At 36.2% G+C, this 13,221-nt stretch overlaps 1 protein-coding gene across 1 annotated transcript in view; it reads left to right on the forward strand.

Annotated features, from left to right (window-relative positions):
• Positions 1-13,221, forward strand: part of AK9 (adenylate kinase 9) — a 133,318-nt gene that overhangs the window by 7,531 nt on the left and 112,566 nt on the right. The window contains exons 2-6 of the mRNA XM_078055862.1: positions 1,331-1,458; positions 3,334-3,397; positions 4,996-5,048; positions 5,147-5,243; positions 11,619-11,731. Of these exons, the coding sequence (XP_077911988.1) occupies positions 1,342-1,458; positions 3,334-3,397; positions 4,996-5,048; positions 5,147-5,243; positions 11,619-11,731 (444 nt within the window). The 5' untranslated portion in view covers positions 1,331-1,341. The remainder of the gene's footprint in view (positions 1-1,330; positions 1,459-3,333; positions 3,398-4,995; positions 5,049-5,146; positions 5,244-11,618; positions 11,732-13,221) is intronic.

Raw genomic sequence — 13,221 nt, forward strand, 5'->3', positions numbered from 1 at the left:
TTCTCTGAAAGAGTGTAAGATTCTAAGACTTGGAGCTCTTCAAAAAACCATCTGGTTTCTTTTGTGGGAAGATTTTTAGTTACTCAGTTTCCTTATAGTTATAGAACCACTCAGGTTTTCTCTTTTTTTTCCTGAGAAGCTGATTTTTCTAGGAATTTATCAATTTTGTTTAAATTTTCAAATTTATTTGGGATAACTTTATGATATCCTCGCCTTACCTATATTATATCTGTAGTTTTGTTACTCTGTAGTTCTTCCTCCTTTCTGTGTCTAATATTGTTTGATCAAGTAGACAATAAATCAGTAGGCATTATGGAAGATTTAACCAATAAAATTCACAAACTTGATGTAAACCTCATTTAAAGAACACTACATCAAAAAAACATAAATCACATATCCTTTTCAAGGAATCAGGGAATCTTAAAAAACTACAATGTACTAGGCCATAAAGCAAACCTCAACAAATTTCAAAAAATTAGTATACCATGGAGAACATTCTCTGATTAATGACAGAAATAAAAAACAACAAAATCTTAATTTTAAGATATAAGAAACCACACTTCTAAAATTGTTTAATTGTGCCTTCTATCTTCTTGATCAATCTTGATAGTTTTCTATTTATACTTTTTTTTCAAATACCACTATTTAGCTTTGGTGACCCTCTCTATATATGTTTGTTTTCTATTTTATTAACTTTTAAGATATATTTTTCTATTTTTCCTGTTTTTTCCCCCAACATCTTAAAAGTGCTGAGCTTATCTCATGTACTTTTCAGAGTTTCTTTGGTTCTAATGTAAATATTTAAGGTTTCTAAATATTACTTTAGCTACATCTTCTAAGTTTTGTTATGTATGTTCATTTTTTTTCAGTTTTACATATTTTCTAATTTCCATTCAGATTTCTGTTAGAGCCATTAGTAGTCAGTCCCTACACATGTGCACATACACACATATATATGTGTCTGTATAACATATATGTGTATGTATATATATAGCATATTTAATTTGATCTTTAATCGAATACACACATCATAACATATATGTTTATGTATGTATATATGTATTTTTATCTTAATCTTGCAGAAACACTTCGTTTTAGCTGTCTTTTGTACAACATATAGCTCATTTTGCTTTTTGTCTCAAACTAAGAGCCTATTATTGTTTTAATAGATAAGTTTAACTTATTTGTGAATATCGGCAAAATCTTTGTATTTAGTGATGTGGAATGGCTTCTAGGCTAAGTAAATTCTCAGGATATTCTCATTCTCCTTCACCTACCGGCTTCTTCCAGCTAAATTAGTCACTAACAATTTTACTCTTTCTTATTGTAGTAGTTTATATTATGAATTCTCAAGAGAAGACAGAAGAGCATCCTTTTGCGGATATATTTAATGAAGATGAAGCTGAATATAACTTTTTGCTGTCTAAACCTGTTTGCTTTGTTATATTTGGGAAACCAGTAAGTTATCTTTTCTAACTTATTATTTACTATAATTTTTATTTTTAAAGTCATAATATTATGTTACCATACAAGAAAGAAAACCACATAATGTGCTAATTTTTTCGAGTGTTAGGCTTTCATTGTATGACTTAAAAACTGATATAATATTGGTTGTAAGTTCCTAACTTTATCTTGTCTTGTACACTATAATTGAAAAGGAACCTACATTGTACTTATCTTTGTTTTTATATTACGAAGAAATAGAACTCATCAAAGCATTGCACCATGACAATTGTTAGTAGTCTATGATCCAAGGTTATTCCAAACATAATTTGCTTATAAAACTTTCTGTGAAATTTGTTATGAGGTTCCCTGGGTATGTGAAGAAAGGACACTATAGAGACAAACTGGGGCTCTCCCATTAATATCTGAAGCTACTGAGAGGCAATGTGCCTCACCTTTGCCCACAGTGTGTTCGCAGACCTATGTATTGTCTTTCTACAAAATAAAAAGAAACCAAAAATGGATGATATAAGATAGCCTGCTTTTCTAGGCATTTCTAGTAAGGACCTCTAAATGAGGGGTATTTTCAGCCATTGAACTAGTTGGTAGTTAGCATTAGAGAGCCTGAGCTGGTGAATTAAAGATCCTCTCCAGAACAGCAGAGACTAAGAGCTGGATCCCACCCTCGATTTAATTTTATATGGACCCTGGGACAGGTACCAAGAAATGGTTCCAGTAACTTTCATTATGTTTCTTAACATATAATAGAGTTTTAAAAGTCAACAGTGAACATGGATGGAACTAGAGGGTATTATGCTAAGCAAAATAAGTCAGTCAGAGAAAGACAATTATCATATGATCTCACTGATATGTGGAATTTAAGAAACAAAACAGAGGATCATAGAGGAAGAGTTGAAAAAATAAAACAAGACGAAACCAGAGAGGGAGACAAACCATAAGAGACTCTTTTTTTTTTTTTTAAAGATTTTATTTATTTATTTGAGACAGAGAGAATGAGAGAGAGAGAGCACATGACGGGGGGAGGGTCAGAGGGAGAAGCAGGCTCCCTGCCGAGCAGGGAGCCCGATGCGGGACTCGATCCAGGGACTGCAGGATCATGACCTGAGCCGAAGGCAGTCGCTTAACCAACTGAGCCACCCAGGCGCCCCCCATAAGAGACTCTTAATCATAGGAAACAAACTTAGGGTTGCTGGAGGGGAGGGGGGTGGGGGGATGGGGTAACTGAGTGATGGACATTAAGGAGGGCATGTGATATAATGAGCACTGCGTATTATATAAGACTGATGAATCACAGACCTGTACCCCTGAAACAAAAAATACATTATATGTTAATTAATTGAATTTGAATTAAAAAATGTTCAAAATAAAAGTCAACAGTGAGAGCAATCAGGTGCAAATATTACTACATTAAAGTAATCTTTTGTCTTGAAAATATGATACTTTTCAAAGATGTCCATTAAGTAAGAATTTTTTGTTCTTGGAAGTTACTAAGTGGAAGTCTGTCAAAACATTCATGACTAAAAACTTTAGAAAAGAGATAAAGTGATGGATTTCAATATAATCACAATGATACGTATTCAAGTTACAAAATTTGACAATCAAAAGAGGACAGTACCTGCCTGGTTTCAGGGCTATTTTCTTAATTTAAAAAATGTTATTTAAATCACTTCAAAAATGTGGCAAATGTGACAATGAATAGAGAAAAATTAAGCTATAAATATCTAGAGTCTGCTGTTCATTTATTTTGTGGACAAAAAATTTACTTGATAATATTCATGTATTGTAACCATCAATAGAGTCTCTTAAAATGAGAATATCTGTTTCACTGGCAAATGCCTGTGGGTTTTAAATAACATCTTTCTTTTTAAGGGGGTTGGGAAGACAACTTTAGCTCATCAAATAACACAGGCATGGAGATGTATTCGTGTAGAAGGTAAATTTTACTCTTTCCTCCCAATATTTTATTATAAAAACTTTATAAAATGTGAAGAATATATCATCTGGATTCTGTGATTAACATTTCGCTATAATTACTTTATCACACATCACTACCAACCTAGTGAATGTTATCTTCAAAATAGCATCAGGCATATTTTTGCCTTTCAGTTAGTCCTAGTTTTGTTCATAGAAGTTAGGAGGGTTTATGAAATGTCTTTGACTTCATTCTACTGCCTCCAATTCTCTAATCCCCTCATTTAGAACTACTGGGGACATGTGTGTTTTGGGAATCTCCCTATGAAAGATGAAAAGAGAAGAAACTCTCACAGCTGTTCTTGAGAGCATTTTTTAAGACTTAATTATTTTTTTTTAAGATTTTATTTATTTGAGAGAGAGAGAGAGCTCAAGGCGGGAGCGGGGAAGGGCAGAGGGAGAGGGAGAACCAGGTTCCCCACTGAGCAGGGAGCTGGATGCGGGGCTCAATCCCGGGGTCCTGGGATCATGACCTGAGCCGAAGGCAGATGCTTAACCTACTGAGCCACCCAGGTGCCCCAAGACTTGATTATTTTCAATGATAAATTTTATTTTTTATTATTTTGCTTTGCATTCTTTGCAGTATATGAGGACTACTAACTTTATATAAAGTATTCTTTTAATCAATAAAACTATTTTTGTCCTAATAGAAAAATAAGCAAAAGAATGAATTGGCAATTCATAAAAGTAGAAATAAAAAAATAGACAAATGTAAGAAAAAAGTCATTATTCAAAGAAATTGTTATTCGAAGAAATGCTAATTAAAATAACACTGATCCATATTTACCTATCAAATTGACAAAGAATCTTTAAAGTTTCTATAATCATTTTTGGCAAGAATGTTATGAAATGAGGATTCCATGTGCTGTTAGTGAAATTGCAATCTGGTACAATTTTGGGGAGACCAATCATAGATTACTAGCAGCGAGGGACATAATTCAGTTCCTGAGTCCTCCCGTAGGTCTTGCCCCTGTCATTTCTGTCCCAGGATGTCTTCCATAAGGGATGGAATATTTCCTCTTAAAAAGAAACAAATCATTGGAATTCCAGCCTCAGGCCCCCTTTTTCTAATCAGTGTTTATCTATTTTTACATTTCTTGACACATACTTTCCTTTTATATAATCAGAGTGCAAAATTAGTGAGCTCTGGATATAACTCTGTGGTTATAAAAGTATCTGGACTAATAATACTTAGTGTATACTTTTGAGTGACACTTTACAATTTCCCAGTCACTGTCGCGTACGCAATGTCATTTCATGCTCACATTCTCTTGCATACTATACAGGGCATGAGCATGCAAGGCCCAGAGGTATTTAAGTAGTTAGCTTCCTCAAGATCTTTTAGCTAGCGAGTGGCAGAGACAAGTTCTCTGTGGAATACATTCTGCTGCCTCATGCTTTGGTTAGGCTTAAACGACATAATGTGTGTATAAATATGTTTTGTAAACTCTTAAAGTGATATGCAAATATTAATCTTTGTTACCATTATAAAACAAATATGTTTCTTAATTTGGCAATTCTAATAGCAGTTTGTGCTAATATTTTGAATTCATATTTTAGTTTTACCGATTTTGGAAGAACAGATTGCCAGGGAAACTGAAACAGGAGTTATGGTAAATCTAAGTTTCAAAATTATTATGATTTAAAAAAAAATAAGCTCTGTGTCACAGATATATATACACTAATATACACTATCTTTTTTGGTTCTTAGTTGCAATCAATACTGCTCAGTGGTCAAAGCATTCCAGATGAACTTGTCATAAAGCTAATGTTGGAGAAGCTCAACTCCCCGGAAGTTTCTCACTTTGGTATGTTTATTTTTATAAATCGGTGGCTATCAAAGCAGCCTTAAAACTTGTGCTTTAGCTGAGGCACACATAATTTCCGGAGTTGCTCTTTCCTTTGCCCTGATGCGGGAATTCCAGAGCCTGAATTCAGTTAAGCAGCTTAGATATTTTTATTTGCTTGTTTACTTCCTTTTATTCTTCAGATTCTACATTTGTAAATAAATAAATAAATTTAAATGGTTCAATCTTCTTTGAGCACTGTATTATCCAGCAAAAGCATCAACACTCTGCCGTGGTCCTTCTCACAGTGCTGACAATCTCTGCTGACTGCTTTCTCATTCACTCCGCGTTTTATTACTGAGTCCTGTCCGTGGCTAGTCTTCTCTGCGTCAATCCACACTTATAAGGCAGGAATTTCTTGAATGGCACCAGCTTACCCTCTGGCTGCAGATATTGGCAGGCTTCAGTCTGTTCACCCAGTCTACCCTCTGACTCTGGACCCAAGAAATCTCCCTGCACTCAAGCAGATGCTGAGCAGGGGTTTGGGGCCTAATTTCTCAAGACAAAGGCTACTGAAGCTCCAGAATGACCAAATAGAAAAGAGCAAACCCTATGACATTTGCAAAAGAAAGAAGAGGAAGAAAGATGTGCTGGGGAGAAAATCATCCACCTGAAATAGATTTATTGAATGAAAGAAGAAAAACTTAGCAAGCTGCTTTGTATCCTTAGTAAGTTAAGAGAGGACATTGTGACTATTAAGAATATAGGGATAAAAATAAAATGCAGTAAAGTAAAAACCATGATTGCCAAAGCAAATCAATAATGGAAGTAGCAAAAGCAGACATCACTGCAAACTATGTCTGTAGTTTGCACTGTATCATATCTATAGGTAGAAAGATTTCTCTACATATAGATGATATATAGAACAAACTACATCTATCCATCCACATATAGATAAATATCATCTCTCCATTATATATGTTGTGTGTGTGTGTATATATATATATATATGTGTGTGTATATATATATGTATATACACTTTGTCTACACATCAGTCTATCTATTGATCAGTGATAAAGAAGATGAGCTTGGGAAAATATCCAGAATGTGGGCGGTTAAATGAGTAAAAAGGTAAAAAAGACGATGACAGAATTCCAACATAGGTCAATAAATGACCTCCAAAAGCGAAGTGATTGAAACTGAAGCATGGGGTGGCTCAGTCATTAAGCGTCTGCCTTCACATCGGGCTCCCCGCTCAGCGGGAAGCCTGCTTCTCCCTCTCCCACTCCCCCTGCTTGTGTTCCCTCTCTCATTGTGTCTCTCTCTGTCAAATAAATAAAATCTTTAAAAAAAGAAGAAGAAGAAAGAAACTGAAGCATGTATACAGAAAGGCAGGCAAATATCTTCTTGTTTATACTTCGTCTCCCCTTACCTCTTATAAAAATTAGAGTAATTTACCCACAAAAAGATGGTATAAATGATGAATATTGGCAAAAAGAGAAAAAATAATGAAAAAATAAACCCACTCAGCTATGCCATTCATGATGTTCAGGAATCTTTTTAACTTCTTGTGGAAGATTTCAAACAAAAGTAAAGAAAGTGATATAAAACTCCCCCCATGTGTCCCTCACCCAGCTTCAGTGACAGCTCCTGTCTAATGTTGTTTTATGTGAACTCCTGCCCACATCCCTCCCCCAACCTACTTTATTTTGAAGCTAATTCATATCATATCAGTTCATCTGTAAATGTTTTAGTATATATCTCAAAAAGATAAGGACTATTTTTAAACCTAGTATCACATTACATTATCATACCTACTAAATTAATAGTAAATCATCTACTGACCATTCCGTGGTCAGATTTCATTATTTGCCTTGTTTATTTTTTTTTTCTAGCTGATCTTTGGGTTTTGGTTTTTTTGTTTTGTTTTGTTTTTTGGGGGGGGTTGTTTTGTTTGTGTGTGTGTTGTTGTTGTTTGTTTTTTGTTTTTTTGGGTTTTTTTGGAAGGATCCAACCAGGTTTCACATATAGCAATTGACTGGTATGTCTCAAGTCCCTTTTAATCTGTAAGTTCCCTCTACCTCCTTCTATCGTCTTGTGTTCTCTTTGTTGAAAAAACAAGTTATTTGTGTTTAAGAATTTCCTGCATTTTGGATTTTGCTGACTGGCATCCCCTTGTATCATTTAATGTATTCCTCTTTCCCCTAGACTTGCTGTACACTGGTGCTTGTTCTGGGAGCTGGCAGAGGAAAAGCAGTATAAATGATTTCTTGAGTCTGAGGGCCACACTATTAGCATGCAATTGCATGGCTGTGTTTTAGGCATGCACAACTGGGCTTATTTAAAGGCTATAGTGGGACGGGACCTAGAACCCCTTCTGCCCAAATTCCCTTCACCTATTCTATAGCATTCTCAAAGGAATTTCTATGGAACCTAGCACCCTGCTAAATGCAGTTTAAAAGTCTTTGCTCGGCAAGGAGTCTTTCTGATGTTTGGTCCTACTCACCAGCCTGGTGGATGGTAGAAGCAAAATTGGAAGTGATGAGCTTTCAAAACAGGATATTAACTTGGGTCCGGTCTGGGTGAGGCTGGGTAATTGATGACTCTAAAATCCCTAAAGACAGATGTGTGCTGCTGGGCACACTGCACAACAGAATATTGCCAAATTCAATCTTAATTTTTTTCTGTACCAGAGCCTTTTTACGGTTGAAACTTTGTATCACTATTTAGAAATAACTTACACAATCTGTAATTACAATCCTTTCATTCACAACCTGTCATGCTGTGTTGGCTTTTGGCCAAAATCAGCTTCCATGAACTGCATCTTTACCCAGGAGAAAAAGGTAGAGCCAATGCCTGGGCATCCTGAGAAGCCCCTCTCTGCTTCCTGTTTCTAGATTCCAAAAAACTCACTTTCTCCAGTAATGATGGACAGCCCTAGTCTGGGCATTCCCTGCCCCCAGCGTATCACATTGTGGATAGTCTTGTAAGTCACTGGTCACCAGTGTGTCCTCTCAAATCAGGCTGGCATGAGGTCAGGTACATATTAGGACTGGATGGACATAAGCTACCTGATATTTCTGAATCTCTCATCACTTCAATCTGAAAGCAGTAGCATGCCATCTTCAGTTTTGTGGAAATAGGAATTCATTCCGCTGTACCAGGAAGTGGGGGCAAAGTGATGGCATGGGCCAAGTAGTTACCCCTGGGTAGTCAAATGGACAGTATTTAAGTTTTCCCTGGTGAGGGTGGTGCAGGCTGAATACTAGCCTGCAGCATGTCTACTCTGCCAATGATAGTACATACAAAGCCTCACAGCAAGGAGTGGCAGGAGGTCTACCATTCCATCTTCAGCATTGAGGGTAGGGGCTTGATAATGGTGTCAAGGAGATATGGGACAGAGAGGGGAAGTCCTCATCTCTGCTTCCGTATTCACACATGTCTCTGGGGTTAGAGAGATTGGCAGTGGGCTTGGCAGCTCTGATACGTCTACAAAGAAGTATCCTTGTGAGTATCCACAGTTGAGTCTAGAGAACTAAGCTCTTCCACTCTCCCACATCTCTTCCATAGATACATTCCTAGGGTCTGGGTGTGATGATACTGGCCACCTCTCAATGAGTAAGGCCCTAAAACTTGTCACTCAGAAAATTCAGGCAGCCCAAATATTGGCCTATCAGGTGAGAACCAGACCCCATGGAAACAACCCACTCTTCTGCTGCTTCCACTAGGAAAGAGACCAAGTTTTAAACTCATTCCAATATACATGTATGCCTGAGGTTTATGATACCTACAAACAGTTGTACTTGAAATGCCTGATAAGCTGTCCAGGTAGTAGCAGTGATTGCAGTAATCTACAGGGTGCACACAGAGAGCCAAACATCCTTCTGTCATCCCTTGTAATACACAGATGGTGGGCAGTGCTGCCAGCACAGGGAATGAAGGGGAGGTATTGTGTAATCCCCTGTTGCTTGGAAGGGGAAGGCATGAACTCTGGAGACTGATGGTCTCTGGAAATGTCAAATCAGGAGGGCTGAGCTGGGCAAGGGTTGAGTTCAGTCTAGGGCTAGGCCCCCTCACCACAGTACTCACCCTTAAAATGTGTCAGACCAGGGGGTTAATGCCAGCCATCCTGTCCCAAAGTCTTGACAAGTTTCCAATAAGGTTGTTAATCAAATGGAGAATAATTTAACAACAGGCTCCAAACCGAACTAGGGAAGTAGGAAGCCAGGGAAACAAAAAGCTAGAGCAGCAGGGGTGGCAAGTAGAGGAAGGTCTGGCCCAGTTCCCGAGACAGTGCCAATGCATGCAGTGGCTAAATTTTTGCCGGGGGTGTTGGGTTCACTTAAGGAACCTTGAATAGAACGGATGCCTTAGGATATCACCACTACTTCAAAATCTTTGAGACACAACAGCAAAAGCAAATGAGTAAGCTGAGTTGTAAACTAAAGATTATAGCAAGACAGGAGAGAATCATGATTATAGCTCACATTCCCAAAACCAAAGAAAATAGGTCTTCCTTTTTGCCTTTTGAAGTTATAACTACTTAGGATTGCTTCTCTGGATAGCATCCAACACATTGTTAGCAGAAAGTGAAGTGTTTCAAATATCTTAGGAGAAATGCCTAAGGATTTGATGAGATTTTGGATTACTATGGTAGTTGTTGGTCTGCTTTTGTAAACTAAAAAACTAAAAATAATAAGCATGTGATAAGCATGTTCTTAAGAGGATTTTGAGATTGGCTTATTAGGCACATTCATTTACTCATCTATCAACAGATGCTTAATACCTTTTTTAATCATACTATTCTAGACATTGCATAGGATAGCAGTTCTCAAACTTTTTAGTCTGAAGACTCCTATATACTTATAAAAATTGTTGAGGCCCCAAAAGAGCTTTTGCTTACTTGGGTTATGTCTATCATATATTAGATATCATCATATTAGAAATTAGAACTAAGAAATATTTAAAATATTTGTTTAAAAATATAACAAAACCATCACATGTTCACATTAATAGCATATTTTATTAAAAAATAATTTTATTTTTGCAAATCTCTTTAATATCTGGCTTAAGAGAAGACCCAACTGGATTCTCGTATCTCCTTCTGCTCAATCTGTTGCAATATATTGTTTTTATTGAAATATATGAGGAAAATCCAGCTTCACACAGATATGTAGTTAGAAAGGGAAAGTATATTTTAATAGCCTTTAGAATAATTGTGACTATCCTTGATCCTACATTAAAACTCACCAAGGAGGACTTTCTTAAAGGTTATTTGCATTATAGAATCTGAAACCACATCAAGAACTTTTCAAACTCTGTTAATTAAAATCCATTTGTCTATCTTGAATTTGGACTGGGTCTTTGACCCATGCATGATTTGCAGGCACCATGCAGTAGTTATTTTGGAAAATACTGACTAAGTTGTGCTAAGTTTTCCAAATGTTGACACTTTTCATTATACACTGTCAAAAAATCACTTTTATTAATTTCACCACCAATGTCATCAAGAAAAGTTTTAAAAATTGGGAAGTTGTTAAGCTTATGGCAGTAGATAAACATTTTCTAAAATTTGAATTTTTGCTTGAATTTTATTATTGGCAACAAATACTATTCAGTGGTTGTCCTTGAAGTGACCAGCTCACTCCACTCACTTTTTATAAAATGTCTGCCAAATATCCAAAACTGAATAACCGTAATTTGTCAGTTCTTTCAAGAAAAAAGGTCCTATTAAAAATAGCAGAAAAATTGAAGTCCTTAATTCTGAGGGAACTGAGACTTTATTAATAAGAGAAAATTTTCTCAAGCAAGAGAGTGACATAATCAAAGAAATATATTAAAGAAATTAATGTGATGATGACAAATGGGATGAATTTCAATGATAAGATTTAGGTTTTTGGGTGGGGATGCAAGCCAATGTGCTAAGCCAAAATCATATTGATAATGTTCTGTTTTTTAAACTGTATGGGGAGAACATGGGTGTTTTATATATAAACATTATGTATGTACATATTCTATTATAAAACATTAGCTTTAGAAAGAAAATAATATACTATACACCCCCTATAATATACCTTTACGGCTTTCCTAATGCTCAAAGAATTATTAGCATGGAATTTCCTTCCCTAGACACCTCATGTGCTTAAAATAAATTGATTTGGAATTTTTAAAGATGTCTCCTCCTAGCTCAGTGATTTTATTTATGATCAGAAAAACATTATTCACTGTTATGCTTCATGTGGCAGTAAACTTAACTATTAAAAATATTTGACAGATTTTAAGATCTACATTAATATTCATCAATAAGCAAATGACATTTTATAAAGTAATAACAAATCAATGCTCTCATATATTGATAACATTATAAAACTCTAAAAATTATATTTTACTCAACAGGTTATATTATCACTGAACTACCATCACTTTCACAGGATGCCATGACTACTTTGCAGCAAATAGAATTAATTAAAAATTTAAATTTGAAACCTGATGTTATAATCAATATTAAGGTAAGAATATTAGTTGTTTTGTAACTATAGTTACCATTCTTTTTGATAGTAGTGGAATTCAAGGAATGTCTTCAAGAATATTAATGAGATGCCTGGGTGGCTCAGTTGGTTAAGTGTCTGCCTTCGGCTCAGGTCATGATTTCAGGGTCTTGGGATCGAGCCCCAAGTTGGGCTCTGCACTGAGTGGGGAGTCTGCTTCTCTCTCTCTCTCAAATAAATAAATAAAATCTTAAAAATATATATTAAGTAGTTAAGGAAATAATAACTTATATATCAACCATAGGGACTACTGAGTTATACTTTCTGATACCTCTGTATTTCTGCACCTGCAGTTCCATCCACAGGAAATATCTCTCTGTCTCTTCAACAGTCTTCAACATAGTTATCCTTTGAAAGTCAGTTCAGACATCATCTGTTTCCCTGATGACCACCCCTTCCACACCAACACACATATTAACTAACTCATTCTTTCTCTCTCTCACTTTCTCCTTTTCTCTCTCCCTCTTCCTCTCCTTTTCTCTTCCTCCTTGTCCCCTATACCTTACCACAGGAGAGTTAAATACTTCTCTGATGACCATTCATGTTGCTGTCTTCTATCGTATTATCTTATATATTGTACTTGTCCATTTTCCTTCTGGACTCTGCCTTATTTGAAGGCAAGAGCCATGTCTTGCTCATATAAATATCAACTAACACAATATATGGTACCTAATAGACACCTGATAAGTTTGCCAGTTAAATAAAATGAAAGAAGGAGCAAATGAGTTGGACATATGAATGTTAAAAAACATTACTAGGTTGATTAAGAATCAAGCTTGGGTCCTGTTCCCAATCTCTCCTTTATCAACAGCACGTGGTAGATGACATTTAGGAGACTCGATTTCCTCTTTACAAAAATAATAACTGCCTCATGGGGGTATGATAAGAATTCAGGGAGGGCAGGTCTGCTGGTTGATATGAAAATTAATGATAAGCTTTTATATTCATACCTGCCTGATTCCCCAAATGGTTTGACAGCTCAAAGTAAAGGAGATGATTCTCAGCTCAGGTGCTGGCGCCTGGGAGTGTGTTAGGGTTAGCTGTGAGAGAGAGGAGGTGTTGCGGTGCTGAGCATGGTGTAATCTGCAGCCCACCACAGGCCGTGGTTGGAGGCCAGTCAAAATCCCTGCATGGACCTTGAGAATGTCACACATGTGAACATGTGTATAAGGGAGAGAAGAAAAGTCCTCAAACAATTAACTAAAACCAAATATAAAGCCCGAGCCATGGAAAACATAGATTGTATAGGAAATTAACCCCTGGTGGAACAAGAATACAGATGTTAGGCCACTAGCCTCCAAATGCTTCCTACATTTGAAGCATAAATTTGGTTCTGAGTTTGATGAGCCAAAGTAGAAGGGGAAATGTGACCAGTTATATAAAATTCACACTGTCTGTGAAAAGATAAGACATTCCTCAGGAAAAACAAAATGAGAGAAATTAGAATTAAA

Source organism: Halichoerus grypus, chromosome 9 (genome assembly GCF_964656455.1).
Source record: "Halichoerus grypus chromosome 9, mHalGry1.hap1.1, whole genome shotgun sequence".
Lineage (NCBI taxonomy): Eukaryota > Metazoa > Chordata > Mammalia > Carnivora > Phocidae > Halichoerus > Halichoerus grypus.